Source organism: Micromys minutus (genome assembly GCF_963924665.1).
Source record: "Micromys minutus genome assembly, chromosome: 4".
Lineage (NCBI taxonomy): Eukaryota > Metazoa > Chordata > Mammalia > Rodentia > Muridae > Micromys > Micromys minutus.
The window spans coordinates 39,762,442-39,776,703 of record NC_137973.1 but is presented as its reverse complement, the minus strand read 5'-3'; the positions used below and the strand labels follow the sequence as shown (position 1 = coordinate 39,776,703).

The 14,262-nt window shown below is 41.0% G+C and overlaps 1 protein-coding gene across 1 annotated transcript; it reads left to right on the top strand.

The window, feature by feature from the left end:
- Positions 1-582: 582 nt before the first annotated feature.
- On the top strand, positions 583-8,110 carry DDX20 (DEAD-box helicase 20; the record flags this gene model as incomplete). The annotated part of the gene is made up of 10 exons (XM_080916313.1): positions 583-883; positions 1,269-1,363; positions 3,006-3,174; positions 3,708-3,822; positions 3,935-4,077; positions 4,209-4,347; positions 4,437-4,495; positions 5,903-5,985; positions 6,264-6,471; positions 6,693-8,110. The coding sequence occupies 10 exons, from the start codon at positions 583-585 to the stop codon at positions 7,853-7,855; spliced, it is 2,475 nt and encodes an 824-aa protein (XP_080772439.1). The 3' UTR covers positions 7,856-8,110.
- Positions 8,111-14,262: the final 6,152 nt, after the last annotated feature.

Genomic DNA, 14,262 nt, shown 5'->3' with positions numbered 1-14,262 from the left:
TCCAGTTCAGGCTTCCACTTAGAGGTAGTTTGAGTAGGAGGCTATGGACACGCGCTCAGCTCTGTGCTAAGCGCCGACGTGACAGGGCTGTGTTAGCGCGGTAAAAGCCCGTTAAGCGTGTTTCTGGGCACTGTGTGCGAGCACTAAGGGGCCATGGGAAAGGGTACGGAGAGCGAGGACTTCGGCGAGCTGCACCCAGAGAGCTGACTTCAGGCCTGCGCGACCCACTCGCGAGCTGCGTCACAAAGCGCCCCCTGGGCACTCGATTCTGGAGCAGCGCCGAGCGTCCGGCCGTCTGAGCCTCTGGAGGCGGGCGGCGCCCACTAAGGGCACGCGACGCCCTCTGCAGGCCGCAGGCGGCATCACACTGGTAGCCTAATCTCTCGCTCTTCCCGCCTCTTCAGGCTACGTGTTTTTTCCCTCTTCTCTCCAGAGTGTCAGCCTCTGACTTCCGTTCTCCCCCCCCACTTCCAGGTGTGTCCGTGTCTTCTTCGGGAAACTACCAATAAAGTTTTTCTCCTTCTCGCTCCCAGGAGTCCCGCCTCAACTCTAAATATCGCGAGATCTGGAGGCGCGGCTACCATGGCGGCGGTGTTTGAAGCACCAGCGGCCTTGGCAACCTCCGAGTCCGCTATGGCGGCGGACCGTGTGGCCGCGCCGGTTCCGCCTGAGGAGCCAGCTCCCGCCTCCCCGTGGAACCAGCGGACCGCTCACGACCTCGGCGGGCCGCGCACTCGTACTGGGGACGTGGTGCTGGCGGAGCCCGCGGACTTTGAGTCGTTGCTGCTGTCGCGACCCGTGTTGGAGGGGCTGCGAGCGGCCGGCTTCGAGCGGCCCTCGCCGGTGCAGCTCAAGGCCATCCCGCTGGGGCGCTGCGGGCTCGGTAAGCACCAGGGCCAGCCGCGGGGAGGAGGGGGCGACGTGGTCCCGGAGAGCTCCGGGTTCGCGCCCTTGAGGGGGCTCGGCCAGTCTCTAGGCGCGCAATTGAGTTTGGAGATACTTAGACTTTCTAGCATGGAGTCCAAGTTGGAGAAGATCAGCGGTAGAGATTCAGGGGGCTAGGGGCTGGAGGAGTAGCTCGGTGGTTTAGAGACTGAGGTATCAAGCACGCCCCTGCACTTTTGAGAGTCAACTAAATAAACTGGTGGCAACAAGGTGCTCCTAGGCGAGAACCCGTTCGTTCTCTTTCCCCGTATTTGGTGTCTGTTATCTGGTGGCTTCAGTTATGCTAGGTAATGATCTGTATCTTTTTTTTTTTTCTTCCTCAGATTTAATTGTTCAAGCTAAATCTGGCACTGGAAAAACTTGTGTATTCTCCACCATTGCTCTGGACTCTCTTATTCTTGAAAACCATAGTACTCAGGTGAGTTTAACTCGGGATCCAGAAGGGCATGTGTCGTGCAGCACGTGGGCTCTATCGAGAGTCATGAGAAAAACTAGCAGCTTCTCCAGATGATGAGTTTGATGAAGGGGGAACCAAAGCACATGCAAGTCACAGAAGTAAAGTAGATGGTAATATCGATGAGTTGTGGCCAAGAATAGACTATCAGTATCTTAGACTTGGAGTTTTCTGTATTAAGTATATCTTGACTGTTTGTCGATTGGAATCCTTATACAGTTAAAAATTCTTTTACTTACTGACTAGATTGACATAGAAGATAGAAGTTCTGGATTATATACTCTGCTGTGGCAGAGATTTCAGGCGATTCTTAAAGCCTTGTGTATGTGTTGTTTTGATCTCTCATTTTCTAGGCTGCCTCGGAATGGTTTTAAGATGGTCCTATTCGAATTAGTAGCTTTGGGTTTTGGGGGTCATTCTTTAAAAAGCTTTGTTCAGCTAGTGTTACATACGAGGCACCAGGGATTAAACAGTGAATTAGATATGACCCTAACGCCATCGCTGGTGGACTTCATTTTAAGTTCAATAAATAGCTTTTGTGATGATGAATCTTCAACAGTAGTTTCTTTACACCCAGGATTTCTTGTATTTGTTGTCTAAAATTCATATTTTTAATTAAGGTTTTTATATTGTTAAAATAATGAATGTGTATATCAAAGTAATACTATGTAATTATTTTTTATATTTGGAAAAAAAATCAGGATTAAAGAAAAAGAGAAAATAAAGTATCAAAACGGCCAAATCTGTCATGTGTACCAAGAGTTAAGGGATTTTTAGAAAAGTCTTATTTCCTAGTCTTTTTTTTTTTTTTTTTTTCAAGAAGTATGTTATTTCCAGTAGTTTCATTCCTGAATGTACTGTGTAGCTCTCAGGGCCTTTTGTACCTAACCCTTTGAGTTAGCTTTGAGGTAGATTCCTCTCACAAACCTTTAATCCCAGCACTTGGGAGGCAGAAGCAATGCAGATCTATAGAGTTCAAGGACAGCCAGAGCTATACAGAGAAACTGTCTTAAATATCAACAAAGAGTGCCTAGGCCTTTCTGCTATTCATGTATATCTTGCTACTTCTGAATTTGCTTTTTCCTTTCCTGAAGCGTTAGTGTGTCCTACAACTAGCTCTCTGCTGTATATTCAGGTTTCCTCTCAAATGTTACTTCCTTATGGGGCTCTTAGTGTTCCTTGTTTGAGGCAGGCTTGTTCTAGCTGGCTTGAAACCTGGAACATAGACAGTCTTCAACTTGAGGCAATCCTATTTCTGCTTCCAGGGTAGTAGAATCACTTGTATATGCCAACACTCATATATACATTTCTTGGTTTGTTTGTTTTGTTTTTGAGGCAGGGTTTCTCTGTATAATAGATCTGGCTGTCCTGGACCCAACTTTGTAGACCAGACTGGCTTGGGACTCATAGAGTTCCAAAGTGCCTCTGCTTCTCAAGTCCTGGGATTCAAAGGCGAGTACCATCACCCCTGGCCTAGTAGGTTCTTAATAATTGTTAACTGAATACATAAATGGGAGATTTTCTCTTGTCTTAAAATGAATAGTAGTGCATGACAATGTATCACTCCAATGTAACAATCTTACTTGTTAAAATGTTTTCCTATTAGATTTTGATATTGGCTCCCACAAGAGAAATTGCTGTTCAGATACATTCTGTTATCACAGCCATTGGAATAAAAATGGAAGGATTGGAATGTCATGTTTTTATTGGAGGGACTCCATTATCACAAGACAAAACCAGACTTAAAAAGTGTCACATTGCTGTTGGGTCTCCTGGTAAGTCATGCATACCTGTTGGCTGAAAAGTCTAGAACAGTGAACATGGTAATAAGCAAATGGGATCATTACTCTCAGCATACATGAAGGGCATTAGGCCAGTGAGACACATAGCTGGGCTATCAGCCGAATCTATTCTAAAGAGTGAGGGAGAACACATGGGACAGGCTTCTGAGACTTGAAGTGACTGTGGCCATGATTAAGCCATGGATTGAGGTTTCTTTTGTTGTTCTCTGTGGTAATTTGCTCATAAATCACTCCGAATCAGAATCTAGGATTCAGTGCCATACCATTCAAGTATTTTGATAGCAGTAATGTTTGTTTTCCATATTCATCAGGAATGGAAAGTGAAGGCAAAGAATGGATTCAGACAAGATGAGCGTTTATGATTACTAAGATCATGAAGTAGTGTGTGACTGACACTGAGGAAATTGAGCAGTATAACCTGTGGATAGAGTAAAGCACTCCTGACGTTTCTACAGGATCTGATCTGTCACAAATATTTCAGGCTTTGTTGTTTTCTTGCCCTATAGGTAGAATTAAACAGCTCATAGAACTTGACTACCTAAATCCGGGCAGTATCCGTCTCTTTATTCTCGACGAGGCAGATAAACTTTTAGAGGAAGGCAGTTTCCAGGAGCAAATAAAGTAAGAAAACTAACCTGAATACAAAAATGTACCGAATCATTTGTCTTTAGTTTTTCCAGGTAGTGTTTGTTTGCATAGTTTTCATGGTTCATGTTTTCCTATATTTTTACAGTTGGATTTACTCTTCTTTACCTGCCAGTAAACAGATGTTGGCAGTATCTGCTACTTACCCTGAGATTTTGGCTAATGCTTTGACAAGGTATATGAGAGATCCCACTTTTGTAAGATTGAATCCCAGTGATCCAAGTCTGATAGGTATGTATAGATTTTACTTTATTAGTTTGTGATGTCCTGGAACTTCCCCCTCATCTGATTGACTATTACATCATAGTTGCTATTGGAATTTACCAGATTGTGTTTGTTTTAACTGGAACTCTTCTTTATAGGTTTGAAGCAATACTACCAAGTTGTCAATTCTTATCCTTTGGCTCATAAGATTTTTGAGGAAAAGACTCAGCACTTACAGGAACTTTTTAGTAAAATTCCATTTAATCAAGCCTTGGTGTTTTCTAACTTGCACAGCAGGTAATATAACTTAATCTAGGAAACTTAAAAAAACTAAATAGGCACGGGGCAGTAGTTGGAAGTTGTAAATCTTTGTCTTTCTTTTGTAGAGCTCAACATTTGGCTGATATCCTTTCTTCTAAAGGTTTTCCTACTGAATGCATTTCAGGCAAGTTCAGCACTTTACTTTTGTTTAATATATTACCTTGAAGTCTTCCATGTCAAGAGAGAAAACATCACTTCTCAAATTGTCTCAAAAGTGTGAGGTTGCACTCATAATGTCAGTCTGCTTTTTCTTCATGTTTGTGTGTATGTGTTTTGTTTTGATTTGAAGGAGTAACTTGGTGTATGGTAACAATTTAGAAAATCAGTGATTGGAAATACTTAAAATTTTAATTAAAATCTCTGAGTTATATTTGCAAAGAACTTAATACGATAAAATAAACTTCATTGTCTTGATATTTTGTTTCTTCGATATAATCAAATCATTAAAATGCTAAATATTAAACAAAGTATGGTGTTGCATGTGCTCTAGAGGCAGAGGCAGGAAGATCATGGGTTTAAAGCCATATTTGCGTGTTACATTTTAGGTCAGTATAGGCTGCATAGAAAACAAACATGCTAAGACTAGCTGAATTTTGATCTATCTTTTCTGCTTTTCTACCATCAGACTTGACCTTTTATATGTAAGTACTCTCCTACTGAGCTATACCTCCACCAGTGATTTGACTTAATGGCCTGTGGAAGGCAAAAGTGACTCACTTCATCCACAGAGTTTATTAATTGCTGGATTAATAAAAAATATTTAAAGGAATTTTTGGTCAGTGAGATCCTTTCACTTTTATATGTTGTAGTCTAATTTTTAACTTGTTAGCTGGAACATGCTCAGTATTAGGGAGACTATTAATGGGCTCATAGCTTATGTCAATCCTGTGCACAGGAATTTGGATCTTAGCACCCTCATGACAAGCCAAGTAGTACTCTTTCTCCTGGGGAATTTGTTGCTTTCCCCTGGTCTCTGTGCATAGGCACATGCAGCTGCATACAGTCAGACACAGATCTCAGAAACAAGATTTGCAAACAGTTGGGAAGAACATTTACTGTCCTATACATAAACATAAGCACACACAGACTCACATCTTAAAAAAGAATTGTAAAGAGTTGGAAAGAACAACTTTCCTCTAAGTATTTGTTGTTAGACTTTGTAATGTTGCCATTTTAAATTGATTTTTGATTTTCAAGTTGATAGCCTAAATCATATTTGGAAAAATAGCAACTTTAGATTTTAGTGCTCAAATTTGCACAGAACAGAATTAACTGGTTGGTATCTATTTTTTAAAACATTAAGACTGGAAATTATGATTCTTGCTTATTGTGGATTTGATAAATATACTTTAGCTTAAGTTTTTGTTGTTGATTTTGAGATGGGATCCTACAGAGTCTAGGCTGGCCTTGAACTCTGGCTTTTTCTACCTCAACCTCTCGAAAGTTAGGATGACAGATAGCAAATGTGTGCCACTATACCTGGTTTGCTAGGTGTTTTAAAGTGACGTTTTTGGGGTTGGGGTCTTTTTAGGTAACATGAATCAGAATCAGCGCCTGGATGCCATGGCTAAACTGAAGCAGTTTCATTGCAGAGTCCTCATTTCTACAGATCTGGTAACGCTCCTGCTTTGGTTGGGTGACTGTTGTTATCAAATGGCTGTCCCATTTCATGTAGGTACCTAACAGGTACCAGAAATAAGAATTATCTTTCTAGTGCTTTCTTAAAAATGTGTTTAATGTTTTTTGTTTTGAAATAAGTTTAGTCCTAGTTACTCATTAGAAGTAGATTTTTTTCCTCTGAATTTTAAATACTTGTCCATTTTTGGTTATATCAGAAGAGCATAGTATGCACTGGTAACCATGCTGTAATTAATACAACAATTGTCTTCAAGACTTCCCGGGGCATTGACGCAGAAAAGGTGAATCTTGTGGTAAATCTGGATGTGCCGTTAGACTGGGAGACTTACATGCACCGGATTGGCAGAGCTGGTCGTTTTGGTACATTGGGACTGACAGTGACCTACTGTTGTAGAGGGGAAGAAGAAAATATGATGATGAAAATTGCCCAGAAATGTAATATCAGCCTTCTCCCTTTACCAGGTATGTGTTTGTTTTCTTTTGATATTTTTTATTATTATATTATTGCTTGTTTGTTTATTTTGAGGCAGGGTTTCTTTGTTAGCTCTGACTGTCCTAGAACCCACTATGTAGACCAGATTGGCCTTGAACTCACAAAGATCTGCTTCCCTCTGTCTCCTGAGTGCTGTGATTAAAGGTGTGCACCACCATGCCTAGAATTTCTTATTCTTCCTTTTATGTAGATCCTATTCCCCCTGGCCTGATGGAAGAATGCGTGGATTGCGATGTGGAAGTTAAAGCTGCAACACATACTTACAACTTACCAAGTATATCTACCCAGTCCCCCAAAAAGCAAGTTCAAAAACTAGACAGAGCCTTCCAGTCTCAAAGAACTCCTGGTAACCAAATGTCTTCCCCCAGAAATACTTCTATATCTACACTGTCAGCCAAATCAAAACACAGCAAACAAAAGCTTCCTGTGAAAAGCCACTCAGAGTGTGGAACTGTAGAAAAGGCATCTCCACCACAAGAGTTGCGATGTGCCATACAGCTGGAAGAGCAAGTTAAGAGTTCTGTCCCCACCTCTGCTGAGGACTCCTCTAGTAACAGCCAGCATCAGGCCAAAGAAACCTCACCTGGGTCACTCCCCAAAATTCCTTGTCTGTCTTCTTTTAAAGTCCATCAGCCCTGTCCTTTGACTTTTGCAGAACTGGTAGAAGATTACGAACACTATATTAAAGAGGGGTTAGAGAAGCCTGTGGAAATTATCCGGCACTACACAGGACCCGGGGCTCAGACTGTAAATTCTCAGAATGGTTTTGTGAGAAATAGAGTTTCTGAAGATCGAACACAAATGTTGGTGAGTAGTAGCCAGTCTGGAGACTCAGAGAGTGACAGCGATTCTTGCAGTTCAAGGACTTCTTCACAGAGCAAAGGCAATAAGTCCTACTTGGAAGGTTCTTCTGACACTCAGTTGAAAGACTCTGAGTGTACTTCTGTGGGTGGCCCCCTCTCTTTGGAACAAGTTCAGGGTGGAAATGATACCATGACTCAAGTGGAGTATCATGAATCCCCTGAAACCCAGATAAAGACAAGGCATAAAGAAGGAACTAACCAAAGGTCTAAGCAAAGTCGGAGAAACCCATCACGGCGTTCCTCTTATCGAGTGCAGACTGAACCCCAGGAAGAGGGTTGGTATGACTGTCACAGGGAAACTGATGCAAGTTTTTTAGATACCTACCAGGGCTATGAGGAGTACTGGAGAGCGTATTATAGGGCATGGCAAGAATATTATGTGGCTGCTTCCCATTCATACTATTGGAATACTCAGAGACATCCGAGTTGGATGGCTGCCTATCATATGAATACAGTTTATCTACAAGAAATGATGCGTGGTAACCAGTGAGGTTAGCATGTGCCTGAGACTATTGATTGTCACCAGATAATTGGATATACATTCTTTACCCAGAGCAAGTGGGGTTGGGTGGCATTTTGGAGGAACTTGAGAGACTTGAGGCTTTCTACTGGGACACAATTATTTTTCAGATTATTTTTACAACTTGGATCCAAAGACACCCAAGGTACCACTTCATGTAGGCTGTTCCCAAAAGAAACCTTTAAAAAGGTAACATATGCCACTCCTTACTTAAGAAAACAAAATAAAAACGGTTAAAATTTGAATTTAATGTCATTCTGTCTAGTTTCTTACAAAAAGGTTATACTACATTTCCTTTTTTAAAAAAAAGATTTATTAAGAACTTTCTATTTGTGTGTATGCCTGCAGGCCAGAAGAGGGCACCAGATCTCTTTACGGATAGTTTTGAGTCACCATATGATTGCTGGGAATTGAGCTTTGCTCTGAAAGAACAGCCAGTGCTCCTCTGAGCCATCTCTCCATGACTTACATTACATTTCTGTATTGCTTCATTCTTGTGGAAATTTTATCATGGTAGATCTTTGATGTTTAGGCAGAAAGGAATGTTTTAATGTTCTCTGGTTCCAGTGGTAGTTTTGTTAGCCATGAAAACAAATTTGGGTAGATGTGCTGAATGCTTTCTGTTCATCTTCCCGATGAAGCTGTGAAGACGCCCACATTCCACTGTGTTAAGTGGGTCAGCGTCTGTAGGTACCTTCTGCTTATGTAAGGGGTAGCTCATCCTCTTGTGTCTTGGGTTCTAAACCTTTAGAAGGTATAATAAATAGATTGACTGCAGAAAATTTCTTTCTTAGTGGGAGTGTGAACAGAATTTCAAAGGCCCTAAAGGTCTTCTGAAGTATATCTGTGCAGCCCTGGTTGAGACATGACCTGGGTTGCATAGATGCAGATCTAATACTCAGCTGCTGGTAGATGAATGAAAGGATCTACCTCTTAGCGTTCAGTGTTTGATGGAAGATGAGTTCATTCTGTTCTTTCACCATAGTATGTCCTAATCTTGGTAATCTGTCTTAGAGAATTTTGTTTTTGTTTTTTCTTGATTACTAGGATCAAAGGAGACCTATCATTTTTCTGAGATGGTGGTGCCTCTAAAATTAGGATTTAGAAAAGTTATAATTGGAGGCTAAGTGTTCTGTTGGTCACTAAGCTTTTGAGTCTGGGATCTTGCTGTGAACTGGCATTTAGGTGAGAGATTCCCTCATGTATTGAGAAATCTGTTCATTTTAAAAAAGGAAAATTCACTGCAGATGTACTTAGCAACATAGACTTTTTCCTAGTGTTGTCAGCAAACACCCATAGCCATTGTCATTTAATATGGAATATCCCTAGGATATAGACTTAAGCTGTTCAGCTTGGATTTCTGTGATTTGGCATGGTCATATACAGACTTATTAATACTATACACATACTGTGAAGTTACATGAAATAATTTAGCAAACCTAGATTAGGTCCAGTGTATTACTAAGGTTTAGAGATTTTAAATGCACACTTAAATAAGGTCCTGTCATTACTATGTAATTGAACTTAACCTCTTTCTACTCTTTCCCCCCACAACAGAGTCAACTTCACAGTTTGTCATTGCTAGGGGATTTTAATTAGGATACTACAGCATCTTAATTAGGGATGAGGCTACCCTTTAGACTTGAAATTAATTGGATTCTCTCTGGGTTTGTTTTGTGTTTGCTCCCCCTCCTCTTTTTTTCCTTCACTAGAAAATTACTTGTTACTCCAAAGAATAATTTATATTCTTGAGTTATCCAAAGAAGCAGGTTTCACAAAGATCTCTCTACATGTTAACAATGAATGCTTAATTCAAGTTTCATGTACGTACAGGGCTGGAGAGAACTGGTAAACATACTTGCTACCAAGCTTGAGCTCCCCAAGAGAGAACTTCCTGCAGGTCCTCTCTGACTGCCAGGGACACACACTACCTCACACATTAAATGGAAAATAAAACCCCCAAGTCCAAATAGTAAGTATATGAATTAAGTTTAGAAAATTGAGGCACTTTGAAACTGAGTATATGCATATTTGTGAAGGGGCTGAGGGCTTTAATTTCCATGGGCTGGTACTAGGGAAGGTGTAGGTCTTTCATTCCAGGAGAAGAGGTAAAGAGGACATTAATTACTATGTGTGTGGCTTGTAGTGTGGGAGGAGCATCACAGGAACTATCAGGATAGGCATGTGTCCACAAACTCTCTTCAGAACCATGGTCTACAGTAACGTCAGTTGAGAACTGTCGTCACAAGGAAGTTTGTCCTGGTTAAGACTTCACCTACTTGGAAACCTTGCAGCAGTCATCTAACCTTAGAATCCATCTTTCTCAGTAAAATGAGACATTGGAGTAGATTTTTAGGGTTCCTTGTAAGACTTAATTTTTATATGATTTATGGAGTATTTTATGAGGATAATTTAGATTTTTAAATGAGTTTTTATATAAATCAAGGTAATTTTTGAATTTTCAAGATCTTCAGTCCATCCATTACCTGTAGCCAGGTTAAGCTTGAGTGAGGTGTTCATAATTGCAGAGGTCTTGGTGAAACCTTCATGGACTACTTCCCCTTCTCCCTTTTTAAAAAATATTTTTTTCTCTGTGTGTGTACTCATATACCCATGGAGGCTAGAAAAGGGTGTTGGATCCCTTGGAAGTGGAGTTCAAGACAACCATGAGCTGCTCAACACGGGCTGGGAATGGAACTCTGAAGAAAAGCAAGTGCTCCTAACCAGTGAGCTATCACTGCAGCCCTCTTCTGTGGGTAATCATTAGAACATATGACACATATGATAAAGTGTGTCTTACAGGGGAACTTCAGTCCCAGCATTCATAAACTGAAGAATGTATTTATTTTGTGTCTTTTGAGTAAGTGCATGTGTACTTCTTGATACTTGACAATGCTTTAAAAGTTTTATGAGATGAACATAAAGACGCACATGCCTATAATCCCAGCACTCAAGAGTCAAAGGCAGGCCGATCTCTGAGTTCAAGGTCAGCCTGGTCTACATAGTTCGAGGACAGTCAGCTACATAATAAAAAGTTTTGTGTGTGCCTGCATGTCATGGTGCATAGGTGGAGATCAGAGGATAACAGAATTCTTCCATCTGTAAATCTGGGAATCAAACCAAGGGCCATCCTTTATGCACTGAGCCATCTTCAGGTCTCACTGGATGCTTTTTAATGAAAAAGAATTGTTGACTGCACTCAGTCGCTGAATCCAGTTTCCAGCTTATTTGAGCTATGGGTCTTTAGTGACACCTAGTGGGTGGTAAGGATGTGAGCATTAGTGCTTAGAATGAATTTCATAGTTGACTTAGGTATACTGTGTCCCTTTTACTGTTCTCATTGGGATCTGGTGGTTATGGAGAATGGAAAGGATGTAATTTGTGTTGTCAGATGGCAGAACATGATGATGCTGCGTCTCTCACATCAACAGAATTGTTAAGGTTAAAGCAGACTTCAAGATAATTAACCCTCTACCTCCCCTCCTCCCCCAACCCACCCCTTCAAAATCAGGAAAGAAACTGAAGGGAAGAAGTTAAAAAGTGACTGATGTGAAGTCGAAGATACATGACAAGCCTCAGCCTTTCAGATCACGAACACACACACACACAGAGAAAGAGAGAGAGAGAGAGATAGGGAGGGAGGAAGGGAGGGGGGGAGGGAGGGAGGGAGGGAGGGAGAGAGAGAGAGAGAGAGAGAGAGAGAGAGAGAGAGAGAGAGAGAGAGAGAGAGAGAGAGAGAGAGAGAGAGAGCGCGCGCACAGTAGACAAACTCAGCCCAGACTTTTGCTGTTAAAACAGTGAACTTTCCTAAAGCATGTATGAAGGCAAGAAGCTCCAGGAAGTTGTAGTAGAGTTGCTTACATGGAAGGAGAAGGGGAAGGGCTGATTAGATGAGGTCTCCACATCTAAGATTATGTTCCTGCTCTAGCAGCCTAGAAAGCTGGCTGGTGTAAGGCAATACTTTTAGAATGGAAAAAACTGGTGTTAAAAATGAATTCTCACTTCAAGGCTTGTGGCACATAGTTTGTTTAATCCAGATTGGATACATCAGGTACATCAGTGGCACAGGACTCAATACTGTAAATGATATACATGTTATAACGTTTGCACTACAATTCCAAAAGAAGACAAGAAACTTAAGAGCATTTTTCCCCACAGAAAGTTTTCACATTTGTCTTCCTGCAGTTTTATACAGTGTATTTCTTTGCCATTGTGATGTTGGTAAGCAAAGCCCAATAATTATACGAAAATAGAAAAGAATATGCTTGATGTTTTTCACAAGAACATTAATGGGAGCGCATGACCTCTAAGGAAAACATTGGAATGTCTGGTTATCAAAAATATACCATCCCTCCCACCTCCCTGGTTTGTAAAATAGTCCATTGGTCCAAGGAGTCCCCTAGGACTTGGGTCTGTGCCCTGCACTGGCCAATGTGTCATCAGCCAGCATAGTTTAACCTGCTAAGATAAATGTCATTCCAACATTTGATGAGAAGACATAGAATATCCTGAATAAAAAACAAGACCCACAAGGAACCCCTTTAAAAAGCCATTTTGTGTTTCAAAGTCACTTTCCCTTGGTTCTAATGCTATTCCTGATGTTGTTTGGGCTCCAAGTGTCATGGGTCATGACAGTGTTTTTCCTTTATCCCGTCATTTTAAAGCATTGCATTAGGAAGTCAGGAAATATAAAAGTTTCTCCTGCTCCTCTTATGGTAGTTACCATGCTAACTAGCATGAAAGGGAAACTATCACTTCAGATAAACAGTATTGGGATCCTTCTGCCTTACTTAGTTACCTAGTAATTGACGGGAGGGAGCCTGAATCACAAGAATCCATTAACAATTTCAAATCTAATGCTAGCTCAATTTCAGTTACTACTGCTATTTTTAAAAAAGACAAGGAAAATGATTCAGGCATATAATGCTCCCAGGTACTTTCCCTACCTGCTTTCAGACAAGAAGATGACATGATCCTGAACTGCAGAGGAATCAAAACAACTGTATAAAGTCCTCAGCAGTTCTGTGTGTGACTTCTGTCAACCACGGATCATCACTTGCCACTTCCTTAACATCTGTTCAAATTATGTGGTCATAAACTAATGTTCAACTGTTGAGACTATCTACTGGTCTTTTGAAAGAGGTTCTGTACAGTTAGTCCTGAGCTTGAGACTAGTTAGGAAAAATGGGAATGAGGAAGAAATAATGGTCTATTTCAGGAGGTCCTGCTACTTAAGGAATGCTTCCTAATCAACACTCTTGAAATCCAGCCTTTAAGAATATGAGCAAGCCTTGGAGCCATGGAGCAGGATATAGAAGACACTCCCAGGATATGCTAAGTCCTGGATGAAATCATAATTCTGCCATTCACTTGCCATGAACCCTTGAGTGAGGCATCAAGCTTCTGTTTGTCCATTTCTTCTGAGTCAAAAGAAGACTACTTCACAGATTGTAGTGAGAAGCAATAGTATGCTTTGACATGCCATTGTCCAAGCCTCCTCCTTATTGAGAAAGTCAAACATTTATCTGAAAAATCTTGGGCACTCCCTTGTTATCTGCTTAGAGAACTGATCACCCACAGCTGGCTCCTAAGTTTATAATTTGTATTAGTGCAGTCAGGTGGTTTCCAAGAGCTAGATCAAGTTATAATGCCATTTACACATGAGTATCTTTATGACATGGCATCTTTGATGGTTCTTCAACATAGTAACTCTGAGGCAAAAGGCATGATGGGAAGCCCAAAACCCAAACCAAACCAGAACCAAAAATACCAAAACCACAGTAGACTAGTAGCCAAGAGCCCTGTGCTCTGGTCTGTATTCTATCCTTAAAGACTACAGTGCCTTCATTATCTTGAGGGAGTCAAGTTCTCGGCACCTCAGCTTTGTACACGGTAAAATGAATTAGTCTTTAATCTCTGATATGCTCAATACTATATTTTCCAAGTTATTTTCATTTATTATTTGAGTGTAGTTTTAGTCTTTTTTTTTCTTTTTTTTTTTTGTCATTTTAATACCTTCTCCCCCAGTGCTACATAAGGTTGAATGGAGTGGTGAAGTGGGGAGTGTATTGATACCCTAACATGGTTTATACACCGTGAATCATTGCATCAGAGAGCTCTTGGCCTCCAGAACTTGATCTCCTGGCTGTTCCCTTACTAGCCGATGAACCATATTTACTAAGTTGATCCAGCACACTTTTGCTCCTGTGCTTTCCCATGAATACACTTTAGCACATGTGGCTGTGAGCTGTTTTCTTGGGTGGTATCTTTGAGCACAGGTGAGTTGGGTTCCTTATCTCTTGCCAAGACTAAAATGGGATGAAAAGCAGTCTAATGATTTTTTTAGGAGCTAGGTGATATGGACTTTGGAAATGAAA